The sequence below is a fragment of the Zea mays genome, chromosome 5 (assembly GCF_902167145.1).
Source record: "Zea mays cultivar B73 chromosome 5, Zm-B73-REFERENCE-NAM-5.0, whole genome shotgun sequence".
Classification (NCBI taxonomy): Eukaryota; Viridiplantae; Streptophyta; class Magnoliopsida; order Poales; family Poaceae; genus Zea; species Zea mays.
The window spans coordinates 18686893-18707119 of record NC_050100.1 but is presented as its reverse complement, the minus strand read 5'-3'; the positions used below and the strand labels follow the sequence as shown (position 1 = coordinate 18707119).

At 48.2% G+C, this 20227-nt stretch overlaps 2 protein-coding genes and 1 pseudogene across 4 annotated transcripts; 1 reads left to right on the top strand and 2 right to left on the bottom strand.

The window, feature by feature from the left end:
* Positions 1–2321, top strand: part of LOC109939639 (subtilisin-like protease) — a 36746-nt pseudogene extending 34425 nt beyond the window's left edge.
* Positions 2322–4469: 2148 nt separating this feature from the next.
* On the bottom strand, positions 4470–7295 carry LOC100192894 (uncharacterized). Of its 3 annotated transcripts, none has more exons than XR_004858113.1 (4): positions 7084–7295; positions 5758–6664; positions 5442–5674; positions 4470–5043 (listed from the first exon to the last, which is right to left on the bottom strand). XR_004858113.1 is itself a non-coding variant. In XM_008682851.4 (4 exons), exons 2-4 carry the CDS (start codon positions 6579–6581, stop codon positions 4887–4889), a joined length of 1110 nt encoding a protein of 369 aa, XP_008681073.1. In that variant the 5' UTR covers positions 6582–6664; positions 7084–7289; the 3' UTR covers positions 4470–4886. The 3 variants fall into 3 exon arrangements, 2 of the variants coding, with proteins under 2 accessions (XP_008681073.1, NP_001131554.1); XM_008682851.4 differs by having other exon boundaries at positions 5442–5570; positions 7084–7289; NM_001138082.1 differs by having other exon boundaries at positions 4551–5043; positions 5442–5570; positions 6764–7225.
* Positions 7296–8686: 1391 nt separating this feature from the next.
* On the bottom strand, positions 8687–11471 carry LOC103626045 (probable prefoldin subunit 4). The gene is made up of 3 exons (NM_001301767.1): positions 11311–11471; positions 11081–11191; positions 8687–9220 (listed from the first exon to the last, which is right to left on the bottom strand). The coding sequence occupies exons 1-3, from the start codon at positions 11317–11319 to the stop codon at positions 8960–8962; spliced, it is 381 nt and encodes a 126-aa protein (NP_001288696.1). The 5' UTR covers positions 11320–11471; the 3' UTR covers positions 8687–8959.
* Positions 11472–20227: the final 8756 nt, after the last annotated feature.

The window sequence follows — 20227 nt, the reverse complement described above, 5'->3', positions numbered from 1 at the left end:
CGGTGTGACATCGAAGCAACGGATACTTCGGCGCCAACGGCTACCTGCAGCGCATTGAATGTGCGCCAGCGCGCGCAGAAGTCAGGCACGCCCATGCTGGCGCACCGGACACTCTACAGTGCATGTCCGGTGCGCCACCGGACATCCAGGCGGGCCCAGAAGACAGAGCTCCAACGGTCGGAACCCAACGGCTTTGGTGACGTGGCTGGCGCACCGGACATGTCCGGTGTGCACCGGACTGTCCGGTGCACCATGCGACAGACAGCCCCACCAAACGGCTAGTTTGGTGGTTGGGGCTATAAATACCCCCAACCACCCCACATTCAAGAAATCCAAGTTTTCACACTTCCAACCACTTACAAGAGCTAGGCATTCAATACAAGACACACCCAAGTGATCAAATCCTCTCCCACATCCACAAAAGCATTAGTGACTAGTGAGAGTGATTTGTCGTGTTCTTTTGAGCTCTTGCGCTTGGATCGCTTGCTTTCTTTCTCATTCTTTCTTGCAATCAAACTCACTTGTAATTGAGGCAAGAGACACCAATCTTGTGGTGGTCCTTGTGGGAACTTTGTGTTCCAAGTGATTGAGAAGAAAAGCTCACTCGGTCCGAGGGACCGTTTGAGAGAGGGAAAGGGTTGAAAGAGACCCGGTCTTTATGACCACCTCAACGGGGAGTAGGTTTGCGAGAACCGAACCTCGGTAAAACAAATCCACGTGTCTCACTCCGTATTTGCTTGCGATTTGTTTTTCCACCCTCTCTCGCGGACTTAATTTTTTTTCTAACGCTAACCCGGCTTGTAGTTGTGATTATTTTTGAGAATTTCAGTTTCGCCCTATTCACCCCCCCCCCTCTAGGCAACTATCACCTTGGCGCGCCTAGAAAAATGCATAGTAGCAACCCGTATCCACATGTGAGGATCAACGTCATACATATCAAAGTAATTTTCACATAAGGACTTCCACAATTGCGGGTTATCCCCGTCGAACGAAGGAAAATTGAGACGTGGCAGGTTGCCACTGCCCCCATGAACTCCGTCACGACGACCGCTCCCATCTACATCCCGTGAAGTATCACCAAACTGATCATGGCCATGTGAGAATGGATCAGGACACGTACCCTTGACCGGGCCGTGGGTTTGGAGTGGAACTCGCTCAAACCCACCGTCCCGGTGGTGATGAGGAAGGCGGTGGCCATCTGGCCCATCGGGAACTTGAAATCCAGCATATGGGCGCCCGAACGCCGCTGACGAGGATGGAATCAACCCTGGTTTGGTGAAGTCGGTCGCGAGGGTTCCGCGCTCCATGAACTTGTTGGCACGATTCAGTTCCAACGCGATGTTGTCCAAGCGCTTTTCGATGCTTGGCCGCCATCCTTCGATCTGGGCTTGATCCATCTCGAGGGAGATGAATCGCGCCTCGGACTTCTGCTCGACGTCCGTGATGCGTCGCGTGAGGTCGTCGTAGCGGCAGGACATCACTTCAGTCAGGCGCGCCTCCATTGGAGCGAGTTGATCCAACGCCCGCTGCATCGGAGCGAGCTGATCCAGCACCCGCTGCAGCGCTGCATCCATCGCTGCCGACGCTGTCGAGCGAGGACGACGACCGGGTATTGGTGGTAGATCCTCTAGATCGAACTCGTCCGATACCAAATGTTAACGGAGTGCTAGGCTAGAAGCTCTCGGAGAGGGATTGGAGAAGGAGAGGAAGACGAGAGAAGGATACGAATGTGCTTTTTGTTGCTTGCCTCCGTCAGCCAACACGGCGGCGCCTTTACCAACGTCTGGAACACACTCCCTCACGCGTCCGATTACCGCTCATTCACTAGTTTGGCCCATGCCATTACAGAGCCCACTGCGGCCCAACAAACTTTGAGTTAGGACGACGATGCCGCGCATGCCGTTGCGTCGTGCCGAGTTCGCTGTCGATGTCTTGTTCCTCCTCTGGCTTGGACCTGACATCTTCTCGTCGCGCGGGCCCAACAGGGCGAGCCCGGGCATCCTGAAGCCGGACATCACGGAGCCCGGCATGAACATCCTGGCGGCGTGGGTGCCCAGCGAGATGCACCCGGAGTTCGCGGACGACGTGAGCCTGCCGTTCTTGGTGGAGTCCGGGACGTCCATGTCGACGCCGCACCTGAGCGGCATCGCGGCCGTCATCAAGAGCCTTCACCCGAGCTGGTCCCCGCGGCGGTGAAGTCGGCGATCATGACGTCGTCGGACGCGGCGGACCACGCGGGCGTGCCCATCAAAGACGAGCAGTACCGGCGGGCGAGCTTCTACAGCACGCGGGCGTGCCCATCAGTACCGACGGCGGCGTGAAGGAGATAACGGGGCGCCGCGTCGCCTGCGGCGGCAAGCAGCTGAAAAAGACGACGCCAGACGGAGAGAAGAAGACGACGTCAGATGGCGTCTGAGCACGGTGACGGTAAACGGTGAAAGGACACTGATATCTGTTTGTGCAGTCCTAAGTGAGTGTCTCGTATCCATTTTGGAGTTTGTCTGTCGTCTGCGTCTCCAAAACAGAGAAGCCAACGCCAACGCCTCCATTTCGTCGAAACCGCTTCTCTCTTCTTCCATAATGGCAATTATCTCCAAGGTGGGCGATGATGAGAAACCCCGACAACGACGGCAACGAGATCGTCGAGGTCGACCGCATGGAGAAATGAGCTCCAGCTAGGTCAGCTACGGTCGACAGGTCCCAAAAAAAACGTATCCTCACTCATTGAGAAATGATCTTGACCTTGGGAGCTCTAGCTAGTAACCAGTACGTAGTGCATTTGCACAATTAGCTATGAAGAGAACATGAAATGTTCCTGCAGTTTTCTAGCTAGTAGCTCATATTTGCCCGTAACTTCTGATGAAACCGACATTTCGGATGCTATTAATTACAAGTAGTTTTCTACCACCACTCTGGCACTCTCTGAAACTGCGTATGCTAATAAAAAAAGAATTCCTATGCTAAACAACAGAAATAGATTTCAGAACCGTAGTAGGAGTCAGAGACACATCAGCAGAACAAGTGCATCTATTCCCCCGCGTCGCTCAGCTCGGGCGGCACCAACCCTAGCCGCCGCCACCTCCTCTCCCACCTCGCTCTACCTCGCCGCCGTCGGAGCTAGCCGGCCAGATGCTCGTGCGGCTAGCAGTGAAGGCGGCGGCAGGGCGTTTCTGCCGGCTCTGGGCTCCTGCGCTTCGTCTGTGGTGACGGCAACGGCTGCGTCCGCGGCGGCCGGCGGGTCATCTGCCGGGCTGTGGCATGGGTGGCGTCCAGCCGTGGTGGTGGGCTCATGCCAGGCGTGGCCGCCTCGCCCCCTGGAGAGTGCTCGCCGGCGCGGGACGTCCTTCCCGGCGGCGGGTGGCAGGTGGTCCCAGATCCGGCTAGGCCCGGGCCGGATCCGGTGCCCGCGAGGCAGGGGCGCGCACCTGTGCGTGGGAGGGGCAACGTCTGGCGTCCAGCAACGGTTGCGGCTGGCGTGGCCGACACAACGTGGCTTTGGCTGGTATGACTGCGACCGGCTATGTCGACGGCGGTCGTGGCTGGTGCCACCGCCTCTGGCCGTTCTGGCCTGGAGAGGCTGGAGCGGGACCTCTCGTCTGCAGCAGCGTCGGCTAGTGGCTCGGACTAGCGCAGGGTGGTGGCGGCGGCATGTCCCAAAATCTTCATCATTATGCAGGACGACGGGTCAGCGGCGACGACGGAGGCAGCTTGCTGTGTCTCGAGGTTTCGGCCAGACGCGATGCTTGGGGCTCTTGGGCGAAAGTCTCGGCGATGGTGACGCCCATGGGTGCCGCTTCCCCTGTTGAGGGCATCGCATCTCCAACGCTATCTTCCTTGGGTGAAAGCCCGGTCCATCGCGGACAGGCGACGGTGGCGTCACGGTGGCGTCACTCCCTTCCTGAAGGCGTCGCTTCTTAAGTTCGTCTCGGCCACGGCTTTGCCTTCAACTGTTGCTTCGCTTCTCGACGCCTGGTACGCAGGTGGAGGTGGGGTTTTGCAACGTGAAGTCGGAGCTGCTATGTCAGGGGATGTGGCTCGGCAACGATAACATGAGGCGAACCTCCCTTCTTCGTGGTCCAGAATGTTTCGAAGGTCGGGCAAAAACCGAAGGCAGGGCGGAGGGTCAAGATTGGAAGTCGGAGCTGCTCTGTGCCTTGAGCCCGGCAACGATGACCTGTTGAGACCTTTCGCTTAGGGTTGTCTGTCTGCTTTTCGTTTGGTTCGTCTGTCGGCTGCTTTGGAAAGTCGGAGTTGCTGGATGCTCTGCATCCTTGCTTGACAACGATGACCTTAAGCAGTTTTATATGCTCTCGTGTGGGGTTGCCGCTGCCTGTGTTTGTTTGGGCACTCTGTGTCGGCGGTGAGTGTGGTGCCGTGTTGATGTCTCAATCCAACCGGCGAGTTAAGTTGTATGGTGTCAGCGTGTTGATGTCCCAATCCAACCGCCTATTGTTTGTTTTGTTGATTAGTTCGATCCGGACCACTTCTTCTTTATAAATATAATCGACAGCTCTCCTGCCTGGTTCGTTTCAAAAAAGAACCGTAGCAGAGAAACGAAGGCAGTGCCGCTGACGATTGTGCTATGAACAAGTAGTTTACACGGCTATCCCGTTCCCGCCAAACTTTTACTTTCTCCCTTCCACCTCTCAACAAGACCACAATAAATAATCCTGAGCGACAGCCAGCTGCCCCCACAAATGGATTAGAAAGTCTTGTGTACACCCACACTCCATTCTCGCTACAGATCTTGTGGGCGCAAGCAGGACCAGACATCTCGACGACCTGGTGACCAACAGAGGCCATGTTGGTGGTGCCACTTCGTCCTCAAGGAGGGGGAGGCGGGGGTGCAGTGATGAACTGATGATGAGTTCTCTACGACTACACGGCTACACCTGTGCTGCTGCTGCTGCTGACTGAGCTGGCATTCCGGTGTGGTTGTGCTCGCCCTCGTATGTCACGATGAGCATCGCCGAATCATCCACACACCGTTCCACGTGCTTCCTAGCTGGACAGCCCCTCACACTGCTGCATTTGTAGTAGCCCCTGCATTTCATTCAAGAAAACGATGAGCTGACAAGGGAATTGGAGAGAATCCACATGGAAGGGAATTCCATGCCAAACATGTCTTAAGTGCCCCCCACACCAAGTGTTGGGAGGGAATCCATGGGAAAGGAAAAAAAGAAGAGGTGCAGAAAACAAATGTAGATAAGCATATCCACTCAGATAAAGTGTGTTATGATTATCATCGGTTCGTTATTTATCAACAAGGCACTTGAGTATATCATGGAACTTGTACCGCATTATCACATTGCAGATGATGAGACGTCCTTGCTGACAAAACTGATGAGTTGACATTGTTGGTGGCATTAATTGTGGAATCGTCTAGCATGCAAGAAAGATTAGACTAGACTAATCATACTACTTCAGTGTTCAGTCCATACCTAGGATGAGGGGAACCCTTGATCGGCTTCTGCCCATACTTCCTCCACGAGTACTCATCCGGAGGTATATCAGCGATCTTGTTACTAACGGCAGGAACCTTAATCGACCTCTTCACCCGCAACTTCTTACTGAAACCAAAAAAATAAATAAAAACAGCGATCATATTAAAAAAAACCTTGAATTTAAAATACTGATAAGGATCTCCATTGGACGTCTGTTTTTCCATTTTTCCCTAAATTGAGGATTGGAATTAGTGGTATTAGGATCTGGTTGGAGATGCTCTGGTAGCAAGCACAGAGGTAGCAGATGGTATACCTTCTCTTTGAACAATGGCACCTGCCCGCCAAAGCGCACTTGCCAGTCCCGTCCTTCCCGCGGCCCGTGCACCGCCGCCTCGGGGCCTGCTGCGCGGCGTTCGCCGGATCGCTCATTGCAGGCGCACCGATCAAACGGAACGATGACGACGACGACGGCAGCTTGCCATCCAGGCTAGCCACCACGCTGCCATCCATGCTCAGAGACGACAGGAAGGACCTCGCCGACGACATTGTACCCGTGCCGCTGGCGCTCTCGAACTTCAGGTTTATCCCGCTGTTGCTTCTCTTGAACATCTCGGCGGCCTGCAGCTTCTCCTGCTGCTGATGACGATGATGATGACTCGGTAACTGCTGATACCTCGACGACACATTGCCGAACTGAAAATGCGCGGACAAAGGCTGGACCAGCTTGGGAGGTCCTCCAACTCCGAGGGGGTGCACGCCCTCCGTATCCAATGCTCCGGCTCTTGGATGCACCTGCGCGGAGGTCGGAGAAGGATGGGCGGCGCTGTTCAGCACCACGACCGGGGTGTTACTGTCCAGGAAGCCTTTCTGAGTCAAGAACCCTGGATTCTGTCTTCTGCTAACAAGCTTAGCTCTAGGATGGCTTGCGCTTGCGCTTGTGCCTGATGGTCCGGCTTCTCCTGTTCCTACTTCTCCATTGCTGAGCAGGGAGACCACCTTCCTAAACTTGGTGCATGCTTCGTCCGTCCCCAGAGCTATGCTCCTGACCTGCGCGGGGTCATGCGGATGGGAGAGCAAGGCTAGCACCCTGCGGCAGCTCTCCACGGCTTCCCTGTTCGCCTCCTCCACTTCCTCCATTATACACGCACGAAAAAAAAAGGAACCTCTTCTGGACACTTCACGAGCAGCTCAGATTATATGCATCTCCCTCAGCAGCAGATCTGGACAGCAGAAAAAATAAGGGAAATTTTCACTCAGATTCTACGAAAAAGCTCAGAAGCTCAGCTGAGTACATCGTAACACCAGTACGCCACACGCACAGGAATCGGGAAAAAGCTTTGAGCCACGAAAGAAAGCAGCCCGTGAGCGGATCACGGGGGAGCCGTCTCCGCGAGAAATCCCAGAAGCGGCCGGCGCGGACATACACCCGAGATCGACGTCGACGGCCGCGGCGAGTGACGACCCGGGACAGCGATTTCTTGCGCGCAGACGCATCGAAACGGGCACGAGGACCCCGCTGCACGGACGGAATGCCCCTAATAATAATCCAGAGATTCGCACGCCAGGAACTCGACCAGGCGAAGGGCAAGCACGAAATCCATCGTACCCACAAAAGGCATCGCTCTAGCCACGAGCTCACCTCCGAGAGGATCCGGAGACGCGGTGGCGCGGGCGCGAATCCAGGGGGGGGCGACCCGGAGGCCGGAGGGCGGCGGTCGTCGTTCACGGTACGGTAAATGAATCGCAAATGTCAGAAGGTGTGAAGGCGAGGAAGAAGACCGGAGTCCGGAGAGCGCAGAGAGAGTGAACGAAGAGAGGGAGAGAGAAAAAAAATCGCATTTCTTTTTCGCGGCCGAGGACGCCGGTTTATATAAAAATAGCAGCCGGGTCCCTCCCGCTTTGAAAAAGCCGGTCGCCCACTCGCCCCTCCGGAGTAGTTTAATTGCGGGGCCGTTTGATTTGATCCGGGCCGTCGGTGACGGAGTTGGGAGGCGATCGACGGCTGGGGATGGGAGTTTTCGCTGGTGGTGGGGCGCGTTGTCTGTCGATGACCTGTTGCGTTCGGGTCCGGGGGTCAAATGTCTAAGGCATGAGTCAGCGATCAGCGTGAAAGTGGGCCTTTTGTTGACTATTGCTACGCTCACACGGAAAACGCGCAAACGGTCTTAAAATAGCTGTCAGCGTAGTATTTATATCGATTTTGAAGTTGTATTAATAAATTTATAGAAAATATTAGTAAAATCTATATGTCTATATAAATTTATTATAAAATAGATTCAAAGATCTATCTAACCATATTAATGTGTAATATAAGTATTATTTTTTTATATGTTCAATTAAAATAGAAAAAGATTGACTTTTGAAAGTTAGATCATTAATAATTATTTTTTTAACTTACAACTCCATTTAAGTTTTCAGCATTATAAAAAAGAAGCTATGGTATTGGTTCGTTGTACAAATATTCTTGGCACCAAAATTCTGAAGATGTGTAAAGTGCGGGGATGCGTTGATTCGTTGTACATCACCCTCGTGATAAATACGATTGTTATTATTATTATTATCATTGTTTTATTATTATTACTACTACTATAGATGCTGATGAGATGGAAAACCTATGATTTGATAAGATGCATTATTTGTAGACGCTGATTGATTTTAGTCCGCATATTGACGAGTCATGGACGCGTGATGCGTAGGCCCTCCAGGAATCACATGTTCCTGTTGCATTGCAAGTTGCAGCTGCATCCATCCATGTGAGTCGATGAAAGGTCAAAAGAAAAGGACCGGGAGATATGTGTGTGTGACCGTGTGAGTGGAATCTCACACGCATTTCCCTCACTCCGGCCGCAGAGGGGAGTAGGATGTTCCTCTCTCTCTCTCTCTCTCTCTCTCTCTCTCTCTCTCTCTCTCTCTCTCTCTCTCTCTCTTCATCCATCTCTGATCTGATGTAACGGGCACCGCTTCTTTCAATCTTCTAGTACTGAAGTACACGGCCACTCTCTCTATTTTCAGTCTTCTAATCAAGTACACGGGCATGAACCCCGCGTCTCGTGCCTTTCAAATTACTTTAAGATCCACGCCAAGTCTATGTTTGGATCGCATCACTAAATGCTTCTCCAAATATCACCGAAGCTGGTGAAAGGCTGCAAATGATTCCCAACATATTAGGCAGAAAACAAGACCTACATGCCCGTTATCTCCACTGTTTTCCGGTACTCACAGTCACAGGCTTGCTAGTAAGTACTAGGAAATAGGGCAAGCGATGTACCCACATACACCAAGTACAATCAAACTGAAAAAGGATTCATGGGCCCAGCGCCATTAGCTTCAATCCGTATAAACCCGCAGAATGAAAACTATTCTGGGTTCTTGGTGAAAAGAGCTTCTGAAAGACTGAGAGACTCAAGCTTCCATTACACGAGCGGGCCAAGCGCTTCTGTGGGGGGAGCAGGGGAACAAAAACAGGACCTGAACTAGAAAGAGAGGGCCACGTCGTCACAACTCCAGTACTACTCTTAATCTTCCTCCAGGTTGATGGCGTCCTTGAACTTCCCGTACAGTATCTTCTTCAGCTCGGCCATCTGGGCGAGGACGGATTCCTTCTCCTCCTCTAGCCTCTCCAGCTTCTTAGCCGCATCCTCTTTCATCTGCTCCAGCCTAGTCTCGACGTCGTCCCTCGGCATGTGAGCAAACACCTCCCCGATCTGGAAGCGCACGACATCTTCGTCCGACAGGATGAGTTCGTTCCCAGCATCGTCAAGGTTCTCGTTCGTTTCCTGGAACATTCAGTGAACGAGGACGTGACCTTTCAAGGTTGAGATCTGGTGTAGGAATTTCACATTGGAAAGGTTCGTTTCCCCACAAGGATCATGAAAACTCTCGCATAACAAATAGTGGCAGTATGCAGCGAATTCAGAAGTGATGTCAAGTGTGATTCTAATCACATTCCTCTTCTACTAATCTGGATTGGAAGTTACTTCTCAAATTATAGTGAAACAAGATGAAAAGAAGACAGAAATATTGTGACCTTTGCATACAGCCATACACTACCAATTATGAAAGATTATTATTAGGATAAAGATGAAAACATGTCTACTTATCAATGCAAAAACCATCTAAAAATATATAAAGAAGAGCATGTCATATAAGCTGGTGATATGCCCAAATGTCTGATCTGTATGCATTTACCAACATGTGAAAAAGCAATATGATGCCCATTACAAGGCAAAAACACACAAATTCCATCGTCTTCTCACTGTACCAGGAAGGTCGATTATTTGTGTAAATCTGGGATGAAGCCCTTCCAGATATTGTCGTCGCAAGCGGAAGTCATCTGCCACAATGTCGGGAGCATACCTCATCAAGTTGTCGCGTTTCATATGTAGTCCTGAACAGTACCACTCCCTTGTTTTAGGCTAACGAATTGCTGTCGAAGCGAGTCTTTATGGCTAGATCTGTCGCTGTCGTGGCCTTCCCGACCGGATCCGCCGCCGCCTCCACTGGCCGGAGGCCGGCGCGGCCCCTCTAGCGAGCGCAGCCACCTTGACCAGCGCAGACGCATGCGCTGCGCCGGCTTCCTTGGCGAGGCTCCTCGATGACCGGACACGGAAAGAATCAAGAAGGTCCACGAGTCTGTTGTTGTCCATTTTTGTGTCACCCCACCGACCGTTGATGCTCGAACTTCGACCACCTCGACTTCGGCTACCTCGGCATCCGGGGGCTATCATCTACATGGAGTGCACACATGTCTCTATTCCAGCCACAACATTCGCACCTTCACGACGCTACGACTGCGAGGGGATTTCAGCTCATCGGCTTCTACCTTCGACTCTTCTCCAATCTGATCGTTTGCAGTGCTCCCATTGTAACTGCGTTGGGGGAGGGTGTTAGAGTGTGTGTTCCTATATTATCCATATATGTGGGCTGTCGGCTCATTAGGGTTAGGATTTCCTGGGTCTATATATGTAACACTTCTCTATGCAATAGGAGTCTCAGTCTTTTACAATAATATTCATGGGTGAATTGGCTGAGAACCTTTTAAAAAAACTAGACGCTATCTGTATAAAATTCCATGATCCAACAAAAAAGAAACAGGTAATGCAACAAAACCATAAAGGCATAAACTAGTATCATATTGCCATACATAAATGAAGGAAATACTAAGAACGACACAGATGCATAGACAAAGTGAAAACCATAAAAGGCTCTGTTTATCTAGCAACCGACTGTGCAATGCAAATGAGACTCATAGATTTACCCAGCAGAACTTAAGGTAAACTACAACTAATACATGGGATGATTCTGCCTGCTGCGTTCTTGCAAACAATCAGGAAATGACCTCTCTCCAGCACTTTTTTCCCTGAAGGAATGTAGACCACAAATAGGCTACCATAACCATCCCCAAGAACCTAGAAACAATTAGTATTGGCATCTCACTGGTCGTTAAAGACTAAATTGGCTCAAAGGCTGCGACTGGCATTGCCATTTCCACTTCACTATAAATAACTGGTCGCTAAAGACTAAATTTGCTCAAAGGCTGCGCCTGGCGCCCCGTTTCCACTTCACTCTAAACTAACTAGGCAGTGCAAATACCAGGAGATGGTGCACGAAAAGACGTAATATGTCAAGGAATCCACCTTCGCGAGTTTGATCTCGTCCTGGAGCTCGTGGAGGCGGTTGTTGAGGCGACCGAAGCGGTTGATGTTCTGCTGGTCCTCCCACGTCACCTGCGCCTCCGTGCTGTCGCCCTGCGGAACCAATCCCCCACCACCACAACACCGTCCGGATTAAGCCAGGATTAAACATTAAAGCCAAGCAAGGGAGGGGATGTTTGGCTTGGGGCCTAGGGTTTGCTCTGCTACTTTACCTGCTGCATCTCCGGTTCTCTGTAAGTCGCGCCGACCGCAGGTCAGAATCGAGGGTGTCGTCCACTCGTCCTCCACTGATCCCGCTTCGGGCTCGGCCGCTCGGGGATTGCTACCGCTGCGAGATTTGGTCGGAGCTCGAGCACTCGAACGGGGGAAAAAGGTGGAGGAGGGGGAAGGCATACGCGAGCCTTTCAGCCCTTGCCCTCAATACATGCAGCGCTAAATACGTTTTCACCTAAGAAAAAATATACCCTTTCCAGCTTTCATGGGTACTTTTGCTGTTTTTTATTTTTAGACAATTGTAACTATATCTTTCGCTGGTATTGCAACAGGGGTGAGCGTTCGGTTTACCCAAAAAATTCGGGTCGGGTAATTCGGATATTTAAAATTTCGGATTTTGAGAATCGATATCCAAAACTACAACGAGTTTTATAATATCCGAAAATTCGGGTACCCGGAATTTCGGGTTTGAGTTCGGGTTCGGGTATTCCCGAACTACCCGAATTGTTGTGTCGGCTTCATAAAAACATACATCCTATTAAATTAGTATAACAATACAGTTATATATGGACATATAAAACACAAGCAATCTACAGTCACAAGTTATGCACACTTACACATAATTATAGATGTACAAATTAATAATTAAGCATGACATGAGTACATGACAAATGAAAGTTCGGGTAATTCGGGTGTTTTGGGTACCCGATTGTTGTTGGAGACTTGTCCTTAAATGCTATGAATTAAGAACAAGGCAACACAGAAATTGTTAAACGTTAAAGTCCTTCGTCCTTCGAAGCATTATTTCTCTTGGTATATAATAAGTTTCGGACGAAGGTTATGAAGGACATACCTTCATCAGCATAACAAATAATGAAGAAGGATTCATATAAAGTATGAGAAATAACATAAACACTTAAATATTATTATTAACTCATTTCTATTTTATTATTATGGAAAAATAGAAATGGTAACAAATTACAAATGTACCTTCGGCTTGAAAGAAGGCAAAAGTACAAGTGTGACGCAAAAGTAAATGCCAAGTCAGCGTGAACAGTACGAGAGCACTGTTCATCTATTTATAGGCACGGGACGCAGCCCATGTAAAATTACACTCATGCCCTTTACATTTGCTAATAACTCTATAGTAATCCATTGGGGTCTAAATAGCCTTTTCCCGTTTAAGTCGGTTTCCTTTTCTGCTATTGAAAGTCGCCTAAAGGGGGGGAATAGGGCGAATCTGAAATTTACAAACTTAATCACAACTACAAGCCGGGTTAGCGTTAGAAATATGAACGAGTCCGAGAGAGGGCGTAAAAACAAATTGCAAGCAAATAAGAAGTGAGACACAAGGATTTGTTTTACCGAGGTTCGGTTCTTGCAAACCTACTCCCCGTTGAGGTGGTCACAAAGACCGGGTCTCTTTCAACCCTTTCCCTCTCTCAAACGGTCCCTCGGACCGAGTGAGCTTCTCTTCTCAATCAAACGGGAACAAACTTCCCCGCAAGGACCACCACACAATTGGTGTCTCTTGCCTCGGTTACAATTGAGTTGATCGCAAGAAAGAATGAGAGAAAGAAGTAATCCAAGCACAAGAGCTCAAATGAACACAACAAATCTCTCTCACTAATCACTAAAGCTTTGTGTGGAATTGGGAGAGGATTTGATCACTTTGGTGTGTCTTGTATTGAATGCTAGAGCTCTTGTAAGTAGTTGGAAGGTGGAAAACTTGGATGCCATTGAATGTGGGGTGGTTGGGATATTTATAGCCCCAACCACCAAAAATGGTCGTTGGAAGGCCGCAGTCGCATGGCGCACTGGACAGTCTGGTGCGCCACCGGACACTGTCCGGTGCGCCAGCCACGTCAGCGAGCCGTTGGGGTTCGACCGTTGGAGCTCTGACTTGTGGGGGCTCTGGGCTGTCCGGTGGTGCACCGGACAGGTCCTGTAGACTGTCCGGTGCCCCTTCTCGCGCGTGCCTGACTTCTGCACGCTCTGGCGCGCATTAAATGCCTCTGCAGGTGACCGTTGGCGCGGAAGAAGTCGTTGCTCCGTTGGCACACCGGACAGTCCAGTGTGCACCGGACATTGTCCGGTGACTCACGGGACAGTCCGGTGAATTATAGCGGAGCGCCCTCTGAATTTCCCGAAGGTGAAGAGTTCAGCCTCGAGTGCCCTGATGCACCGGACACTGTCCGGTGGCACACCGAACAGTCCGGTGCGCCAGACCAGGGTGCCTTTCGGGATGTCTTTAGCTCGCATTGTTTGAACCCTTTCTTGGTCTTTTTATTGGCTTATGGTGAACCTTTGACACCTGTAAAACTTATAGACTAGAGCAAACTAGTTAGCCCAATTATTTGTGTTGGGCAATTCAACCACCAAAATCAATTAGGAAATAGGTGTAAGCCTAATTCCCTTTCAATCTCCCCCTTTTTGGTGATTGATGCCAACACAAACCAAAGCAAGTATGGAATTGCATAATTGAACTAGTTTACATAAAGTAAGCGCAAAGTTTACTTAGAATTGAGCCAATATAAATTCTCATAAGGTATGCATGGATTGTTTCTTTATTTTTAACATTTTGGACCACACTTGCACCACTTGTTTTGTTTTTGCAAATTCTTTTGTAAATTCTTTTCAAAGTCCTTTTGCAAATAGTCAAAGGTAAATGAATAGAATTTTGAGAAGCATTTTTAAGATTTGAAATTTTCTCCCCCTGTTTCAAATGCTTTTTCCTTTGACTTAACAAAACTCCCCCTCAATAAATTTCTCCTCTTAGTGTTAAAGAGGGTTTTAAGATACCAATTTTTAAAGGTGCTACTTTCTCCCCCTTTTTGGATATAGTAAGATACCAATTTGAAAAACTCTTTTTGAAAATAAGGTGGTGGTGCGGTACTTTTGCTTTGGGCTAATACTTTCTCCCCCTTTGGCATGAATCGCCAAAAACGGATACTTTGAGTGAAATATAAGCCCTTTTAACTACTTGCTCCCCCTTTGGTAAAAGACATATGAGTGAAGATTATACCAAAGTCGGAGAGTTGCTCGGAGCGTCGACGAATGATGAGTTATGGAGTGGAGTGGAAGCATTTGTCTTCGCCGAAGACTCCAATTCACTTTCAATACACCTATGACTTGGTTTGAAATTCACTTGAAAACACATTAGTCATAGAATATGAAAGAGACATGATCAAAGGTATATGAATGAGCTATGTGTGCAAAACATCAAAAGAAATTCCTAGAATCAAGAATATTTAGCTAATGCCTAAGTTTGTTAAAGGTTTGTTCATCTAGTGGCTTGGTAAAGATATCGGCTAATTGTTCTTTAGTGTTAATATATGCAATCTCGATATCTCCCTTTTGTTGGTGATCCCTTAAGAAATGATACCGAATGGCTATGTGTTTAGTGCGGCTATGCTCAACGGGATTATCCGCCATGCGGATTGCACTCTCATTATCACATAGAAGAGGAACTTTGGTTAATTTGTAACCATAGTCCCTAAGGTTTTGCCTCATCCAAAGCAATTGGGCGCAACAATGACCTGCGGCAATATACTCTGCTTCGGCAGTAGAAAGAGTTACGGAATTTTGCTTCTTTGAAGCCTAAGACACCAAGGATCTTCCCAAGAACTGGCAAGTCCCCGATGTGCTCTTTCTATTAATCTTACACCCCGCCCAATCGGCATCCGAATAACCAATTAAATCTAAAGTGGATCCCCTAGGATACCAAAGCCCAAACTTAGGAGTATGAACTAAATATCTCAAGATTCGTTTTACGGCCGTAAGGTGAGCTTCCTTAGGGTCGGCTTGGAATCTTGCACACATGCATACGGAAAGCATAATATTCGGTCGAGATGCACATAAATAGAGTAAAGAACCTATCATCGACCGGTATACCTTTTGATCTACGGATTTACCTCCCGTGTCGAGGTCAAGATGCCCATTGGTTCCCATGGGAGTCTTGATGGGCTTGGCATCCTTCATTCCAAACTTGTTTAGAATGTCTTGAATATACTTTGTTTGGCTAATGAAGGTGTTGAAAGGGAATTAGGCTTACACCTAGTCCCTAAATAATTTTGGTGGTTGAATTGCCCAACACAAATTGTTGGACTAACTAGTTTGCTCTAGATTATATGTTCTACAGGTGCCAAAGGTTCATTTATAACTATACGAAATCGACTGTCCGGAATACCGTAGATTATTCCGGACAGGAGAAGCTTTTTGGAAAAACAGGTCAAGCGCGGACCGTCCGGCCCCTTGCGGCGGACCGTCCGCAACACAAGAATAACTCTCGGACAGAACCAATGCAAAAACACAAGTTTCCACTACGGACTGTCCGAAGGAAAAGCAAAGACCGTCCGAGCCCTCGCGCGGACCGTCCGGCCTCAGGCGCGGACCGTCCGGTCGGTAAGAAACCAAAAAACCCGAAGGTAACGGGTTCGGAGAAATGAATTATAGGGGGCCTCGCGGACCGTCCGGGGTGCACGACCGGACCGTCCGCGACTGGCTCAGTCTGACATCTGACGACGCATTAAATGCAATATAGCCGTTGATATAGCCGTTACTGCTGACCGTTGCATTTTCAGCCGTTGATCTACAGGGGCGGACCGTCCGCACCAGGAGGGCGGACCGTCCGCGCTCAGCAGAAAGGCCCAACGGCTAGGAAGTGGTTGGTGGCTATAAATACAACCCCAACCACCTCCATTCACTTCATCCAAGCATTCCAACCTTCAACATTCAATACAAGAGCTAGCAATCCTTTCCAAGACACATTCAAAGCCTCCATCTCTCCAAGTTTCACTATTGAGATAAGAGATCATTAGTGATTAGTGGCTTGAGAGAGAAAGTGATCCGTGTGTCATTTGTCGCTCTTGTTGCTTGGTTTTTTTAATCGTGCTTTCGTGATTCTTTCATTGCGATCAAACTCACTTGTAATTGAGGCAAGAGACACCAATTTTGTGGTGATCCTTGTAGGAACTTTGTGTTCCAAGTGATTGAGAAAAGAAAGCTCACTCGATCCGTGGATCGTTTGAGAGAGGGAAGGGTTGAAAGAGACCCGGCCTTTGTGGCCTCCTCAACGGGGAGTAGGTTTGCGAGAACCGAACCTCGGTAAAACAAATCCGCGTGTCACACTTCTTATTTGCTTGCGATTTGTTTTACACCCTCTCTCGCAGACTCGATCATATTTCTAACGCTAACCCGGCTTGTAGTTGTGATTAACTTTGTAAATTTCAGTTTCGCCCTATTCACCCCCCCCCCTCTAGGCGACTATCAATTGGTATCAGAGCCCGGTGCTTCATTAGAGCCTAACCGCTCGAAGTGATGTCGGGAGATCACGCCAAGAAGGAGATGGAGACCGGCGAAAAGCCCACTACAAGCCAAGGGAGCACTTCATCGGAAGAGTCCCGCACCAAGAGGAAGGAGAAGAAGAAGGACTCCTCCAAACGGAAGGAGAAAAGATCTTCTTCCTCACACCACAAAGAGAAGAGGGAAAAATCTTCTTCCCACAAGTCGCATCGGAAAGGTGACAAGCACAAGAGGATGAGGAAGGTGGTCTACTACGAGACCGACACTTCATCAACATCGACCTCCGACTCCGATGCGCCCTCCGTAACTTCTAAACGCCAAGAGCGTAAGAAGTTTAGTAAGATCCCCTTACACTATCCTCGTACATCTAAACATACTCCATTACTTTCCGTTCCATTAGGCAAACCGCCAACCTTTGACGGTGAAGATTATGCTAGGTGGAGTGATTTAATGAAATTTCATCTAATCTCACTCCACAAAAGTATATGGAATGTTGTTGAGTTTGGAGCACAGGTACCATCCGTAGGGGATGAGGATTATGATGAGGACGAGGTGGCCCAAATCGAGCACTTCAACTCTCAAGCTACAACCATACTCCTTGCCTCTCTAAGCAAGGAGGAGTACAACAAGGTGCAAGGGTTGAAGAATGCAAAGGAGATTTGGGACCTACTCAAGACCGCACACGAGGGTGATGAACTCACCAAGATCACCAAGCGGGAAACGATCGAGGGGGAGCTCGGTCGCTTCCGTCTTCGCCAAGGGGAGGAGCCACAAGATATGTACAACCGGCTCAAAACATTGGTGAACCAAGTGCGCAACCTCGGGAGCAAGAAATGGGATGACCACGAGGTGGTTAAGGTTATTTTGAGATCACTTATTTTCCTTAACCCCACTCAAGTTCAATTAATTCGTGGTAATCCTAGATATACTCAAATGACCCCCGAGGAAGTTATCGGGAATTTTGTGAGCTTTGAATGTATGATCAAGGGCTCCAAGAAAATCAACGAGCTTGATGAACCCTCCACGTCCGAAGCACAACCGGTGGCATTTAAGGCAACGGAGGAAAAGAAGGAGGAATCTACACCGAGTAGACAACCAATTGACGCCTCCAAGCTCGACAATGAGGAGATGGCTTTAATCATCAAAAGCTTTCGCCAAATCCTCAAGCAACGGAAGGGGAAGGATTACAAGTCCCGTTCCAAAAAGGTTTGCTACAAATGTGGTAAGCCCGGTCATTTTATTGCTAAATGTCCCATATCTAGTGACAGTGACCGAGGCGACGACAAGAAGGGGAGAAGAAAGGAGAAGAAGAGGTACTACAAGAAGAAGGGCGGCGATGCCCATGTTTGTCGGGAGTGGGACTCCGACGAAAGCTCTAGCGACTCCTCCGACGACGAGGACGCCGCCAACATCGCCGTCACCAAGGGACTTCTCTTCCCCAACGTTGGCCACAAGTGCCTCATGGCAAAGGACGGCAAAAAGAAGAAGGTAAAATCAAGATCCTCCACTAAATATGAAACCTCTAGTGATGAAAATGCTAGTGATGAGGAGGATAACTTGCGTACCCTTTTTGCCAATCTTAACATGGAACAAAAAGAAAAATTAAATGAATTAATTAGTGCTATTCATGAAAAGGATGACCTTTTGGATTCCCAAGAGGATTGTCTTATTAAGGAAAACAAGAAACATGTTAAGGTTAAAAATGCTTATGCTCTATAAATTGAGAAATGTGAAAAATTATCTATTGAGCTAAGCACTTGCCGTGAGATGATTGACAACCTTAGGAATGAAAATGCTAGTTTAAATGCTAAGGTTGATTCACATGTTTGTAATGTTTCAATTCCTAATCTTAGAGATAATAATGATGATTTGCTTGCTAGGATTGAAGAATTAAACATTTCCCTTGCTAGCCTTAGAATAGAAAATGAAAAATTAATTGCTAAGGCTAAAGATTTCGATGTTTGCCAAGTTACAATTTCCGATCTTAGAGATAAAAATGATATTCTTCATGCTAAGATTGTTGAACTTAATTCTTGCAAACCCTCTACATCTATTGTTGAGCATGTATCTATTTGTACTAGATGTAGAGATGTTGATATTAATGCTATTCATGATCATATGACTTTAATTAAACAACAAAATGATCATATAGCTAAATTAGATGCTAAAATTGCCGAGCACAACTTAGAAAATGAGAAATTTAAATTTGCTCGTAGCATGCTTTATAATGGGAGACGCCCGGGCATCAAGGATGGCATTGGATTCCAAAGGGGAGACAATGCCAAAATTAGTGCCCCTCCTAAAAGATTGTCCAACTTTGTTAAGGGCAAGGCTCCCATGCCTCAGGATAACGAGGGTTACATTTTATACCCTGCCGGTTATCCCGAGAGTAAAATTAGGAGAATTCATTCTAGGAAGTCTCACTCTGGCCCTAATCATGCTTTTATGTATAAGGGTGAGACATCTAGCTCTAGGCAACCAACTCATGCTAAGTTGCCTAGAAAGAAAACTCCTAGTGCATCAAATGATCATGATATTTCATTTAAAACTTTTGATGCATCTTATGTTTTGACTAACAAATCCGGCAAGGTAGTTGCCAAATACGTTGGGGGCAAGCACAAGGGCTCCAAGACTTGTGTTTGGGTACCCAAAGTTCTTGTGTCTAATGCCAAAGGACCCAAAACCATTTGGGTACCTAAAGTCAAGAACTAAACTTGTTTTGTAGGTTTATGCATCCGGGGGCTCAAGTTGGATACTCGACAGCGGGTGCACAAACCATATGACAGGGGAGAAAAAGATGTTCTCCTCCTACGAGAAAAACCAAGATCCCCAAAGAGCGATCACATTCGGGGATGGAAATCAAGGTTTGGTCAAAGGCCTTGGTAAAATTGCCATATCTCCTGACCATTCCATTTCTAATGTTTTTCTTGTAGATTCTTTAGATTACAATTTGCTTTCCGTATCTCAATTATGTCAAATGGGCTACAACTGTCTATTTACTGATATAGGTGTCACTGTCTTTAGAAGAAGTGATGATTCAATAGCATTTAAGGGTGTGTTAAAGGGTCAGCTATACTTAGTAGATTTTGAAAGAGCTGAACTCGACACATGCTTAATTGCTAAGACTAACATGGGTTGGCTCTGGCACCGCCGACTAGCCCATGTTGGGATGAAGAATCTTCACAAGCTTCTAAAGGGAGAACACATTTTAGGATTAACAAATGTTCATTTTGAGAAAGACAGGGTTTGTAGCGCATGCCAAGCAGGGAAGCAAGTTGGCACTCATCATCCGCATAAGAACATAATGACGACCGACAGGCCACTGGAGCTTCTACACATGGATCTATTCGGCCCGATCGCTTACATAAGCATCGGCGGGAGTAAGTACTGTCTAGTTATTGTGGATGATTATTCTCGCTTCACTTGGGTATTCTTTTTGCAGGAAAAATCTCAAACCCAAGAGACCTTAAAGGGATTCTTGAGACGGGCTCAAAATGAGTTCGGCTTAAGGATCAAGAAAATTAGAAGCGACAACGGGACGGAGTTCAAGAACTCACAAATCGAAGGCTTCCTTGAGGAGGAAGGCATCAAGCATGAGTTCTCTTCTCCCTA